The 13,335-nt window shown below is 40.4% G+C and overlaps 1 protein-coding gene across 1 annotated transcript in view; it reads left to right on the top strand.

Moving 5' to 3' along the window:
* The window catches only part of MDN1 (midasin AAA ATPase 1), a 146,706-nt gene that overhangs the window by 114,052 nt on the left and 19,319 nt on the right, over nt 1-13,335 (top strand). Inside the window, exons 71-83 of the mRNA XM_081296059.1 lie at nt 634-743; nt 1,235-1,308; nt 1,790-1,988; nt 3,545-3,707; nt 5,698-5,844; nt 6,345-6,471; nt 7,775-7,880; nt 8,517-8,632; nt 9,633-10,118; nt 10,365-10,591; nt 11,113-11,268; nt 11,446-11,615; nt 12,344-12,505. Coding sequence (XP_081152185.1) covers nt 634-743; nt 1,235-1,308; nt 1,790-1,988; nt 3,545-3,707; nt 5,698-5,844; nt 6,345-6,471; nt 7,775-7,880; nt 8,517-8,632; nt 9,633-10,118; nt 10,365-10,591; nt 11,113-11,268; nt 11,446-11,615; nt 12,344-12,505 — 2,243 coding nt within the window. The remainder of the gene's footprint in view (nt 1-633; nt 744-1,234; nt 1,309-1,789; nt 1,989-3,544; nt 3,708-5,697; nt 5,845-6,344; nt 6,472-7,774; nt 7,881-8,516; nt 8,633-9,632; nt 10,119-10,364; nt 10,592-11,112; nt 11,269-11,445; nt 11,616-12,343; nt 12,506-13,335) is intronic.

The following is a 13,335-nucleotide window of genomic DNA, read 5'->3' as shown; positions in this document are numbered from 1 at the left end:
CCCTCCCCTACCAGATGAAGTTCTTGGAAACTTGTGTGTCAAGCAGTACATCTTTCCATCTATCTGGATACTGTTTATTTCCTGCTAAGCCAGTGCTTAATCCAGGTCACTAGTATGTTCTTTGATCTAGTGAGAATACTGCCATAATTTCAAGGAACTGCATATAAAATTGCTACTATAAGTTATTATCCTTGACCACAGCAGGTTTAGGACAAAACTGTGAAGTGAGTGTAGGATGTACATGAGTGAACAATTGAGATGAACCTCTTAATATGCCATTGTTTAAAACAGTTGTAGTGTCTATTGATTTTATAAGAAGATTCAGATAAGTTTTGAAGTAGTGATTTTTAGCAGAACTTCTCTGCATACCTCATCTTCAAGAACTAAAGAGCAATAAGACCAAAAAAATCTGCTGTAAGCTGAAATGAAAAATAAATTAGTGTTTATAGCCTACCATCTCTGTGAATTGCTAAGCTCAGATAGGCTTCCTAGATAATCTGCCTGTGCAGTATGCTGTAATTGCATGGCATAAAGAGTAATGAGGAAGGCTTGTACTGAAATGTGAAACCCACAGGTGGCACCAGTAGCACATGCAGCAAGTGTGGTGTGTTGTTTCCTTTTCATTTCTTTCAGATTCACTTTGTAGTGTTCTATGGAATTTGTACCATTATTACCAGCAATTCTTTGACCGGGTCCAGGCCAAAATTGTGGAACTTCGTTCCCCTCTAGAAAAAGAACTTAAAGTAAGATGAACAACTCTGATGATCATCTTTGGGGGAAAAAAAACAATCAAATTCTTTTTCTTTATTTCTGTTCTTTTGTCCATTTAACAGAGGCCAGGGCCAAAGGGAATAGAGGCAAGTGATGCTGCAAGTAGGATAATAAGACTGGTATTTTGTGATGGTAGCCCCACATGTCTGAGGGCCCTCTCTCTTTGATGCTTTCAGAGGTTGTGGAACCAACCCCTGGCAAAAGGAACATGACTGGCCCAGTAGTTTCTAAGTTAGAGTACATACCAACTGACCTATTGATTGTAGCAGCACTCTTATTGATAGCTTTGAAACAAATTCATGGTTCCTCTTTTAGACTTGCTTTATTTCTTCCTTGACACACAGTCCTATATTTGAGGTGGAGTGGGTACTGGTCTTTGGTAAATAGATAAACTAAGGGGCGGGAAAAAAACAGAATAACCCAGCTTTATAAAACCATTTCTTGAGCTTCATTTATCTTTCAGGAATTTGTTAAGATATCAAAGTGGAATGATGTGAGCTTCTGGTCCATTAAACAGTCTGTGGAAAAGACACATAGGTAATTTATATTTTAAAACTAGGGCGACTAAAACTCATAATTTTGTATGGTAGATAGCAAGACTACATTATTACTGTGGTCTGGCTTTGAACTTCTAAAAACCCCCTATGTGGCTTTCCTATACCTGGCCCAGTTGGCCAGAGCAAGGTCTCCCTGCAGGAAGAATGGGTATGCCTTGATTGAAAGTATGCTGTGTAGTCTGGAGAGACTGACCTTCTGTTACCTACTAGCTGTTCATCTTGAGCAAAGCAACCCCACCATTCCTAGCTTCAATACTTTCTTCTAAAGGGGGGGGGGGGGGGCATGACAAATTTGCTATATTTCTTGTTTGTTTGTTTAAAAACAAACAAACAAAAAGATTGTGAATATCTAAGATCATTGTATATAAAAGATACAGATACTTACGATGCATTTTAAATTTTTAAAAATATTTCACTTTGCAATCAATTTTTGTCTTTTCTCTGTTACCACCCGGGGTCAGAACCCTGTTTAAATTCATGAAGAAATTTGAAGCTGTCCTGAGTGAACCCTGCCGGTCATCCTTGGTGGAGAGTGACAAGGAGGAAAAGCCTGACTGTTTGCCCAGGCCAACAGATGAAGCCCCAAGTGAGGCATCTCCTATCCAGAGTCTGAACAGGGCACTGAGGGCGACCCTGTTAGCCCAGCCAGCAGCTGACCAGGTAACTAGTTTGTGGGACTATGTGCTTATTCCATCAACCAGTCAGATAGAATCTGTTTTATTTCTAAGTAGTGACCTGGGAAGTAGACAAGGAAATGCCTTTGAAGTTCTGTTCCTTGGTTGTGTTTAATATTTGTTTACCTGACTCTGCTGCAGGATAAGGCAGTAGACATTGTTCTTGCTGCTAAAAGTTTAATGTTAGCCTGTGGGAAATAATTGTTGTGGTTTTATGAGAACATTTCATTCATCTACCTATAAGGGAAGATTTTGAGCATCAGTTTAAGAAGATGCCATTGAGGCTGCCTTTGGTGCCACTTGAGGAAGCTGCTGCCCAGGGGTGAATGTATGCAGTGATATGCTTGCTGGTTCTTAGTGGTTGCTGGTTATTATGGTATAAATATTTCTACCAGGTGTAACTAAAAATATATATATTTCTACCAGGGCTGGTTTCCAACACCACAGTTGGCTTACAAAATTCCTGAAAATGTGACAGATCCTGAGTGAGCAGGTCTGTTGTAGGATGGTGATTCCAGCTGTTCCCCTTGGTGTTGGAGCCTCAGGATTGGGGAACATTTCCTCAGGGGAGTTATTTCTTTTGGCTTCTTGATGGACTTACACTTCCATGTTCAAAGAGTTAGTAATGGAGATCATTGAGCTATTTTAATTAATTTATTCAGTACAGATACAGTTTTTTCCTGAATATTTTTCATTATACTTGGTTGGCTCTGTATTTTTCATGTTGATCTGCTATCACTTGTTTGGGAGTTCTTATCCCCCTAGTAGACCATGAGCTCTTTGATGGTAAGGACTGTGTCTTGGTTGCTGCTGCATTCACTGAGCTATTTTAATATTGTAATAGTTCCAAAGCATTACAAAACGCCACATATGACTGAATAGCTATCATATAGCACTCAAATTTCTTTTCTTTTTACTATATACATCTGCTTCTGTCATTCTGGTTAAAAGTTTTGATTTACTAATGATAGTAGCATAGGAATTGCATGGATTCTTCAGGAAAAAAACAAAAAGAAAAATATTCCTCAGGACATAGAGGCCCTTCATCTAACATTTGAATTCCTCATATTTGAACTGTTGCTTAGAAATTGGAGGGCAGGGTAGATGGTAGGAGAAGTAGATTGTGGTAGACCAGTTTTGCCTTGATTGTTTGTCTGAGAGACAACAATGTGCCATAATTCAGTACCTTAATAAGGGCAACAGTTATATTTATTCATTCTTCCATATTTGTAGATCAAAACCAGAGTCTCCTTGTGACTAGAATAGAAAGTCTTGCTTGGTGTAGGGGGTGTCCTTGTGTTTCAGTGCTCAAATGCAAAGCAGTAATGCAGTTCCTGAAATATTCATAGTGTATGTCTTGTTTTAACTCTGGTGCTACATGTATTCTCATGAGACTTCTGTGGTGGTATTAACTTTATATTTGCTGAGCTGGGGGTTGGGACATAATGTATACATTTGCACTGTTTAAATTTAGCACCTATGCAAGTTAAAACTGTTACTGTCATTCTTGGCAGTGAGGCTAACCTGTACACTCTCTCATAGGCCACAATTCCAGAACAGCAACAGGGTGCTACTCCTTTCTCTGTAGAAGGAAAACTTCTGCGTCGCTTGCCAAAGCTCATGAAACGAATGAGGAAGATATGCCTGACATTCATGAAAGAGAGCCCGCTGCCTCACCTCGTGGAGGGATTTGATCAGTTCACTGGTGGGTGCCAGAGGCCAAGGTGGAACCTGCTCGCTCTCACTTCCCCAGGGGTCCAGGAGGGCTGGGAAATGTGGTACCTGTGTTATTTTTTAATGTCTTATATAGCATTAGTTAACTGAATAAGTGGTGGGCTAAAAGCTAGTAGAGCCCAAAGAGAGGAGCCCACTGAGAACACACAAAACTCTTCTCATTTTCATCGTGTCATCCTTGGATGTAAACTAGTGATAACTGTGTTGCTTAGGATGGTCTCAAACCCTTGGGTTTAAGTGATCATCCTGCCTCGGCCTCCTAAGTAGCTGGGACTCAAAGCATGTGCCACCATTTGCAGCCTGGCCATTTTCTATAGCAGTCCATCTGTGCTAGTTCTTGTTGGCTGCGGGCATAAGTGAAGGGACACAGAGGTGGGTTTCCCAGAGTCCTAAGCTATCCCCATCTCTCAAAATTTCTCCCTTGAATAAAATGAGAAGAAGAATTCATCCACTGTCTTCTTCTTGCTTTCTTCATTTCAGAGAAATGTTGTAGTTTCTTTTCCACCTGTCCTTACTCAGGGCAGTACAAGAATAAGAGAACCAAAATCTGCTCAGTTGTCTAATATAGCAGTAGTTGGGAGGGGAATCCATATCTTAATAGATAGTTTGGGCTTTGGGGAGCCTTTTACCACCTGCTTCATCCCTATCCAACTCTGGCCAGCCTTCTTTTAATTAGCCCTCAATCTGAAGTTGAGGATCTCTTGGTTTTAACAGCTTAAATAGAATAATAGCCTGCTAACTATCATTCAAAGTGACCTATCCCTGGGCCCGTTGATGGGAGTGAGTGGAACACAGATCTAGGTGCATCTCTTGGATGCCCATCCCTCCAAGTGTGCATTTGTCCTCATCTCATAACTGCTTGTATTAGATCTGCCAAAGTAGCCTTAACAGCATATGACAGTCTGAGTGGCTTAACCAGCAGAAATTTATCATGTCACAAATCTGTAAGCCTAAGGCAACATGTCAGCAGAGTTGATTTCTTCTTCTAAGACCTTCTCTGCTTACAGATGGTCACCTTCCCACTCTGTTCTCACATGTCATTCTTCATCTGTGTTCTTTGTGTCCTAATCCCTTCTTTGGGGGACTCTAGTAGGATTAAGTTAGGGTGTGCCCTCATTTTACTTATATCTTTAAAGGCCCTATCCAAATATAGTCACATTCTGAGATATTAGGAGTTAGGACTTTCACACAGGAATTTTGTGGAGCTGAGCATAATTCTGTGGCAAAATGGCAGCATCCTCATGTCATAGGTACCCTGTGTATTCAGGAAGGCAGTGGTGCTATAAAGAATTTGAGTTTTGGAGGGGGCTGGGGATGTGGCTCAAGCGGTAGCGGTAGCGCGCTCGCCTGGCATGCGTGCGGCCCGGGTTCGATCCTCAGCACCACATACCAACAAAAATAAAATTAAAAAAAAAAAAAAAAAAGAATTTGAGTTTTGGAGTTGGGTATACCAGAGCCGATATCCTCATTCAGCCACTCATTAGATGAATGGCCTTTAGAAAATTACCAGATCTCTTTGAGCCTTTAAGTCTGTAAAATGGATGCTGTAAATAAGTGCTTCTGAAATTGTGCGGATACAAGAGCATTTACCAAGTACTGGCTTAGAGTAGGAACTTAATACATACTGTGCTGTTTTTCTTTTTACCCCTATTTCCAGGCATCTTGACCAGTTTCATTCAAACACATATTGAACATTTGCCAATTGGTAGCTGTGTTGCCTAGGATGGTCTCAAACCTGTGGGCTTAAGTGATCTCACTGCCTCAGCCTCCTGAGTAGCTAGGACTCTAAACATGTGCCACCACTTGCAGCCTGGCCATTTTCTATAATAGCCCATCTAGATACCATGTAAGGTACCTAGATAATAGAGGTCAGTGGTACCTAGTCCTCATTGCCACAAAATATCCTTGGTTTTACGTAACTTGACAATAAGCCCCTAGAATTTTCTTTTTTTGTCTCATAGGTGAAGTGATTTCTTCTGTAAATGAGCTGCAGAGCTTAAAAGTGGAGCCCTCTGCAGAAAAGGAGAAGCAGCGGTCAGAAGCCAAGCATATTCTCATGCAGAAGCAGCGAGCTTTATCAGACCTCTTTAAACACCTTGCAAAAACTGGTAAGGTACTCACCAAAAATACTAAGAAATAAAATCAGCTTTGCGGGGAAGAAAACAAATATGGGTGATTTGGAAGAATTCTGGAGGCAGTTGAAACAGTATCTGGAAAACAAAATGATGGGTAAGGTTTTAAAATGTCATTCAAGAGTTCTAGTTGCATATGCAGGAAAATCCTATCACAAATCATTGATGATTCCCAGATGTTTTCAGTTTTGTAGTAAGATCTCTTATAATATATTGTATAGTACCCATCTTTCCAACACAGAATAGAGAGCAGTGTTTCCCAAATTAGTAATTACTAAGTTTACAAGTCACCTGGGGAATCGTGTTAAAGTATAGGCACTGATCCTGTTTCAGTTGATGTGGAGCAGGACCTGAGTTTGCATTTCTGATAAAGTTCTGGGTGATGCTATTCACAGGACTTTGAGTGGCAGGGGTGAAGGGGGCATATCTGTTCTCCCTGGGTTTCTTTGCTTAACTGAATGAATGCTATTTCCTAGGTTTGTCATATCGCAAAGGTCTTGCCTGGGCCCGTTCAAAAACTCCTCAAGAGATGCTTCATCTTCACCCATTAGATCTCCGGAGTGCATTGTCCATAGTCAGCAGCACTCAGGAGGCTGATTCTAGGTTTGTTTGTTTGTTTGTTTAATTACAAAATGGACCAAGTCATTCAAGCCTCCATGTCCTCATTTGCCAATACAAGGACAATAATGTCTCTCTGTCTGTCAGAGTTGTAAAGAATAAGAAAGATACCACTCATCAAAGTGCATGGTTTAGGATCTGGCATCTGATGAACATTCAGTAAATGTTAAATTTTCTTCTTTCTTTCCCCTTCTTTGTATTTACCTCTCCTGTTTTTGTTTTTGGGTTTTTTTGTTTGTTTGTTTGTTTGTTTGTTTGTGGGGTTTTTATTGTTGTTTTGGCTAAAGCCCATGTTCTACCACTGAGCTATACCCCATCCAGCCCTTGTTCTCTTTTTCTGGTCCTTTGATTTTCCTGAGGTCTGCTGATTTGATTCGAATGTGAAAGAATGGCCACAATTTTCACTGCCTCTAATATATCCAAGTTTTAATATATTCTCAAATATAAGATTCCATAAACTTTTGAAACAAAACAGAGCTTGCTTTCCCTCCTTCCCTCCTTACCCAGGGGCACTTAACCACCATCATCAGTCCTTTATCTTTTATTTTGAGACAGGTCTCAGTAAGTTGCTTAGGGCCTCACTAAGTTACTGAGGCTGGCTTTCAACTCCTGATACTCCTGCCTCAACCTCCCTAACAGCTGGGATTATAGGCATGTACCACCATGCCCCAGCAAACAGAGATATTTGTATGTTAATATTCACACAAACCTTGTTGTAAGTGATGATTTGCATGTGTTTTGTTTGTTTAGTGGCTCTCTTAAGGCTTAAATTTGAATGCACCATAGCATTGTAAAAAGAGGAAATTGTATACTAACATTGGATTTTTAGTTTTTTAAGATAATCTGCCATGTGGGCTTGCTAGAGCTGAGTCATGTATTCTCTAGTTTGCTTTAGTCTTCAGCAACCCCCACATTGAGGTCAGCTGTCACTGCCATGTATCATTTCGTGCTTTGTTGTCATTAATCATTGATTTTATCTACCTAACCCCTGTAAACCAGAATTTATGGCCCCCAACATCCACTGATAAGATAGTTTTAAAGATTTCATTGAGGAAATCATATGGTCATCAAATTGATTTACCTATCATACTTCTGGTATTAAATATACAACACATCCTTCATATAAAGGAAGAATGAATATCTGACTGAGTGAATCCTAATAACAAATCTATATAGACTGTTTGCTTTTGATTGTGGCCAAATAATACATTAAATTTCTGAGTCTTCAAGATCTGGGGTGGGAGATTATGGTTTTAATTAAGTAATTAATTGTTGATTTATTTTTCAGGCTGCTTACAGAAATCTCGTCTTCTTGGGATGGGTGCCAGAAGTATTTCTATCGCTCTCTTGCAAGGCATGCCAGGCTTAACATAGCCCTTGCAACTCCTGCCAAGGTAGACTAATAGAGTATGAGAATTGCAAGGGTCTAGGGAAAGCTCCTATTCATCCCAGGGTTGCATTCTCAGACCTTGTAAATGATAGCAGCCTATTAGTGGAAGCAACTGAGCTTTTGCAAAACTCATTAAACCCAAAATATAATAAATCAGTATAATTTTGTGCTAAGTCATGCCCCCTAAACCTGCCTCTGCCCGCCATCCAGGTTCTCTACCACTGAGCTACAACCCCAGATCTTTTTATTTTGAAATAGGGTCTAAGTTGCTGAGGCTGGCATTAGACTTGTGATCCTTCTGCTTCAGCCTTCTGAGTAGCTGGGATTACAGGCATTTGCCAACAGGACCAAGTATATAATAAGAAAAATATGGAAGAAAGACTTCACATGTGCCATCTTAATCTTTAACACTTAATCGTAGTTTGTATTGATGAAATAGCAATGATATGTGGAAGCATAATCTGGGAATCAAGGCTCATAAAGATTCATGTAGTCCTTCTAGAATGCAGCACATCCTCAGCTTATATAAACAAGAGTCTCTACCCTGAGAGTTTTTCTTAAAAAACAATAGCTTTCTTTTAGAGCCTCCCTGGCTCTAAAAGCAACACCTCCCGCATGCTTTTCTTTCTCCTTCTGCCAGGAGATGGGCCTAGGCAACATTGAGAGGTGTAAAGGGTTCTCGGCACACTTGATGAAGATGCTCATCCAACAGCGGCGCTCCCTGACCACTCTGACTGAGCAGTGGATTATTCTCAGGTATCAGCTGACAAGTTGGGTTATAGCAAATTAGCATAACGCAAATGTGTACAACAACTCACTAGCTGCAAGTGGTGAGGGGAATAAGAACTGCTTTCAACTGTGAAATGAATGTGAGACCCCAGTAAGAGGACAGATTTTCTCTTGACTCTGCAGCTTGGTTTTGGCAGTATTCCTATGGCCCCGTTCTTCCCGCTTCCTCTGGCCACACCTTTTGAGAGAATGAGGCCTAGGAAATGCATTCAGGGCTGAGTTAGACAGTGAAAATTGTCATAGGTGAACTACACTTGGGTCTGGAATGAGGACGTTGGTTGTTGAAAGTCCAAATCCCTTTGGGCTGATAAGGTTATGTTTGTAATTAGGACATCATCACCTATGGACAGAGATCAGATTCGAGTCTGTTTCTGATGGTTAGCATTTGAGAATCCTCAAGTGGCAATTTGCTGAGCCGTATATGGATGTTCCTCAATAGAAAGACATAACTAAAAGATGAATACAATTAGGAAGGCTGTCGTCATCTGTTGAATGGATTCTTGGCTGAAAGACTTGCTTCACTTTGGCTTCATCTATTTTCTGCTCCATTTGTTAGGATTTATTTCATAAAATGTCATACATTTACTAGATATTAGTAGTTGAAATTCCTGCAGTGATGTGATTTTGTGTTGGTTTTCAGAAGGCTCTAAGAATCAGGTAACAAGCCATTAATTTTGATACCTCTTCTGAAAGACCAACCTTGTGTTTAAAGGCTCTAAGAGGCATTTTAACAGACTTCATACTTATCTAGGGTATTTTTTTTCTTTTTCTTTTTTGAGGTGCTGGGAATCAAACCCAGGGCCTTATACAAGATAGGCAAGTGCTGTACCACTGAGCTACAACACAGTCCTTCTTATTTACATGGAAAAGCCCACGCTTGTCTAAAGCATACAAATTTATTATTAAAAACAACACAGTGACATGGTTGAAAATACTATTGTGTTTTCCTTATGGTTTTTCTGCACAGGAACCTTCTCTGCTGTGTACAGGAGATTCACAACAGGTTGACAAGGCCTCTGGTCTACCCTGTGGCCTTTCCACCTCAGGACAGTGTGCAGCAGTGGATAGAGCGGCTACAGCACCTGGCCATGCAGACCCAGATTCTGCTCGAGCAGCTTTCCTGGCTCCTCCAGTGCTGTCCTACTGCAGGACCAGCTGCAGGCCATGGAAATGCTCCATTCCAGGGTCAGCCTACTGACATCCACTTGGAAAAACCAGAACTCATCAAGGGACAGCTGTCCGGAGCAGTTCCAGACTTGATTCCCTTTTATCTAAGCTACCCATCCCCAGTACCTGGAAGTCAGCTACCCTCTGGTTGCCGAATGCGGAAACAAGACGAGCTTTGGCAACAGTCAGTTGCAAAGTTAACAGAAATGCTGAAAACCATTAAAACAATGAAAGCTAATGTTGACAAAATTAGACAGCAGTCTTGTGAGACCCTCTTTCATTCATGGTGAGTGTGTCTATTATTCTTAGGTGCTTAGGTTCTTATTCAGAGTTTAGTCATAGGATAAAATTATGAAAAGAATTATGCTTGGGTCCATTGTTGTTCAGTTTATCTACATGGCACTTGGTGGTATATATCTAACCTTCAGATAAGTGGGTTTTATCCTGCATACATTTTAGTGGGTTAGAAGGAGAAGTGTGTGTGGGGGGGAGGTAGCCCCTTCCTTCCAACATTGTGGCATTTCTGTTTCAGGAAAGATTTTGAAGTTTGTTCTTCTGGGCTGAGTTGCCTGTCCCAAGTATCAGCTAATTTGCAAAGCCTAGAGTCCTTGTTCATTATTCCAGGGATAGAGGTTGAGCAAACAGAACCACAAATGAGTTTAGTTGAAAGCCTGGAATATGTAAGAAGAGAAATCAATAAAGCTGTTGATGACTTCACTACTTGGAAAACACATCTGCTCACTTCAGGCAGCCATGGAGGTGAGAATTATTCAGTAAGGAAGAAGTGAAAATTCAACATAGAATGATGTCTTGTAGATTTAAGTCTGGGTTATGTTTTGTTCTAAATATATCTGTCTGGAGTCCTAAGATAGGAAGTATGGTTAGAATCAGCTCTCAATCTTTTTTGTCTAGCTGTTTGAATGCCTTGTCTTTAGGTGGTATCCTTTTGCATGCTTTGATGCACACAGGTAGAAAGGCAGCACATGCTGACCGTCACAGTTCTCTCTAAGGTTGAAAAGCTTTCGAGTAAAGTTGGTGTTTAAACTCACCATCTTAACTGCTACTTTCATATTTTTAGCATTTTTGGCCAAATCATTTTAATATCAGATGATAAGTTTGTAGGTTTGTCTAGGCAAGGTTTACAGCAAGACACATTCCTTGCATCTAGCACAGCTTGACACAATGGTGGTACACCAAATAGAAAAAGTATTGTTGATGATTTTCAGAGGTATCAAAGCTAGTGATTGGTGGTTTTTGTTTTGCATTGTGCTAATTACTAGGACACCCAGTGTTGGATGAAAGCTTCACTGAAGATTTTGCAGAACAAATGGAAACTGCCATCCGGGCCATCCTTTGTGCCATCCAGAACTTAGCAGAAAAAAACAGTGAAAACGCAGAGGAAAGTCTTGACCAAAAAAGACCACAGGAAGAGGATGGTATGTCTGAAGTCAGGCGAAAATTAGTTTTTATATTTGGTTCAGTTTTTGTATTTAATGTAATTCTGTATGGCTAAATAGTTAAGAATAAATATTAGAAATAGATGACTGTCTATGAATAAAGATAAAAGCATTTACTTTTCTGTTGTTTGCCATGTTATTTTCTCTGAACGAAAGAGGGAGCAAGCTTTGAGAGACTACACCCAGGACATCTAACAAAACTCTTAGAAGATGACTTCTGGGCCAGTGTGAGCACTTTACATGTACAGAAAATAATTTCTGCCATCTCTGAGCTATTGGAGAGGCTAAAATCATACAGTGAGGATGGAACCACATCAAAGCACACGGTAACTAGCTTCTTTACATACTTCTTGCTCTTCAGAATGGGCTGAGCAAAGGAAAAGTGGAGGGAGGCCCAAAGCAGGACTCAGTGCCAAAACCACTAAGAATTTGGTATAATTTTAAATGTAAATATCATTGACAAGCTTTGATAACAACTTAGGGTTTGCTTGCTAAGGGCTACAATTGTGAGAAGCATAGATACAGAAATTAACAATCCAGAATATTAAGATTCTTTCATATCCAAATCATGTACTCCCAGGTATCTGTTGCTAATGGTGGATGTTGCCACCATCAGTGAGATTTAACAGCCATCTTTTGCAAACACCATTCCCTTCACAAAAAGCCAGCAGAGAAGTTGTCGTCTCTGTAATAAGTCTAGAGAAGCAGCTTATATTGTAGGACATTGTAAGTTATTCTGCAGTATTGCCTCTAGTGTCAAATTTGATTTCCTTGTAGAATTTATTTATAAAAATTTATTTAAAAAAATACTTTTAAGTAAATGACACTGCAGTAACTGAGAATTTGAAGGATACTTTTTGAGAGTTTATGTGAACAAGGAAGAAATTTCAGTGAGCTGTGAGTGGGAGGTATGCAAACGTGTGACTCACCAGCAGTGATATGTAGCACATTCACAAAGCCATAAAACCATTGTTCCTATCTAGATCTAGAAAGTTTTTATCTCCCCAAAGGAATAGCAGCGTAAGCAGGCCTTTTGGTTTCTCTTTGTCACCAGGTCTTCAACCAGGCCTGTGGCTTGTTGGTGCGCCTAGTGCCCATGCTGTACAGCTTCTCAGACCTTGTGCTCTTCTTCTTGACCATGTCTCTGGCAACTCACCGGAGTACTGCGAAACTGCTCTCTGTGCTTGCCCAGATCTTTACAGAGCTCGCCCAGAAGGTAAGGACTATTCACATGGAACACCATGGGATCCAAATATTCTGTATCCTTCAGAGTGTTTGGTTTGATAGGCTTTTATTTTGAACCAACACAAATAGCAGGAGCTGATTTACTCTTCCTGCAGAGTGTAGGCCTTTGTCTGGCACCTGTTTATTAAACCTATTTCCACTAAGATCTTGGAACTTACAAACCTCCACTGATGAAGTCCCTCAACTCCACGGGTTATCTAAAACCTGCTGCTGTCTATTAACACAGCCTTCCCTCCTGGGCTCCAATTTGAAGCCTTCAGGCAACTCTTAACCTACAACACCTGTGGGATGAATCCTTAAGACTATTAGGTTTGCTTTAGACTAGATAGATGATAAAGGGGCTCTTGGTATTAGGATGAGGGTTTTTTTCTTTTTATAAGGAAGTACCTCATTTATTCAATTACATAGCCAGGACTATGAAGAGCACCAATGTTCTGGAGATTATAGATTCTGCCTTTCAAATTCATGGGCAGAAGACAGTGAAATCCAATAGATACAGCATTGTTATAGAAGGTGTAGTTATGAATGTTCAGTCTGGGGACTCTTAAGTTTGTCACTTACCCCCTACAGGCCATAATTTCCTTCTTTTGTAAGTGATATTTGCCTACACTTATACGCTTTTTGTTTTGGTGGGGGAGGTGGGAGGTGTTACTGGGGGATGAACTCTGGGGTGCTCAACCACTGAGTTACATTCCTAGCCCTTTTTATTTTGAGACAGGCTCTCGCTAAGTTACTTAGGGCTTTGCTAAATTGCTGAGGATGGCTTTGAATTTGCCTCAGCCTCCCCAGTCACTGGGATTA

The sequence above is a fragment of the Spermophilus citellus genome (genome assembly GCF_964194105.1).
Source record: "Spermophilus citellus genome assembly, chromosome: 5".
Taxonomy (NCBI): domain Eukaryota; kingdom Metazoa; phylum Chordata; class Mammalia; order Rodentia; family Sciuridae; genus Spermophilus; species Spermophilus citellus.
The sequence above is the reverse complement of the archived record's forward strand: the minus strand, read 5'-3'. Positions and strand labels throughout refer to the sequence as shown.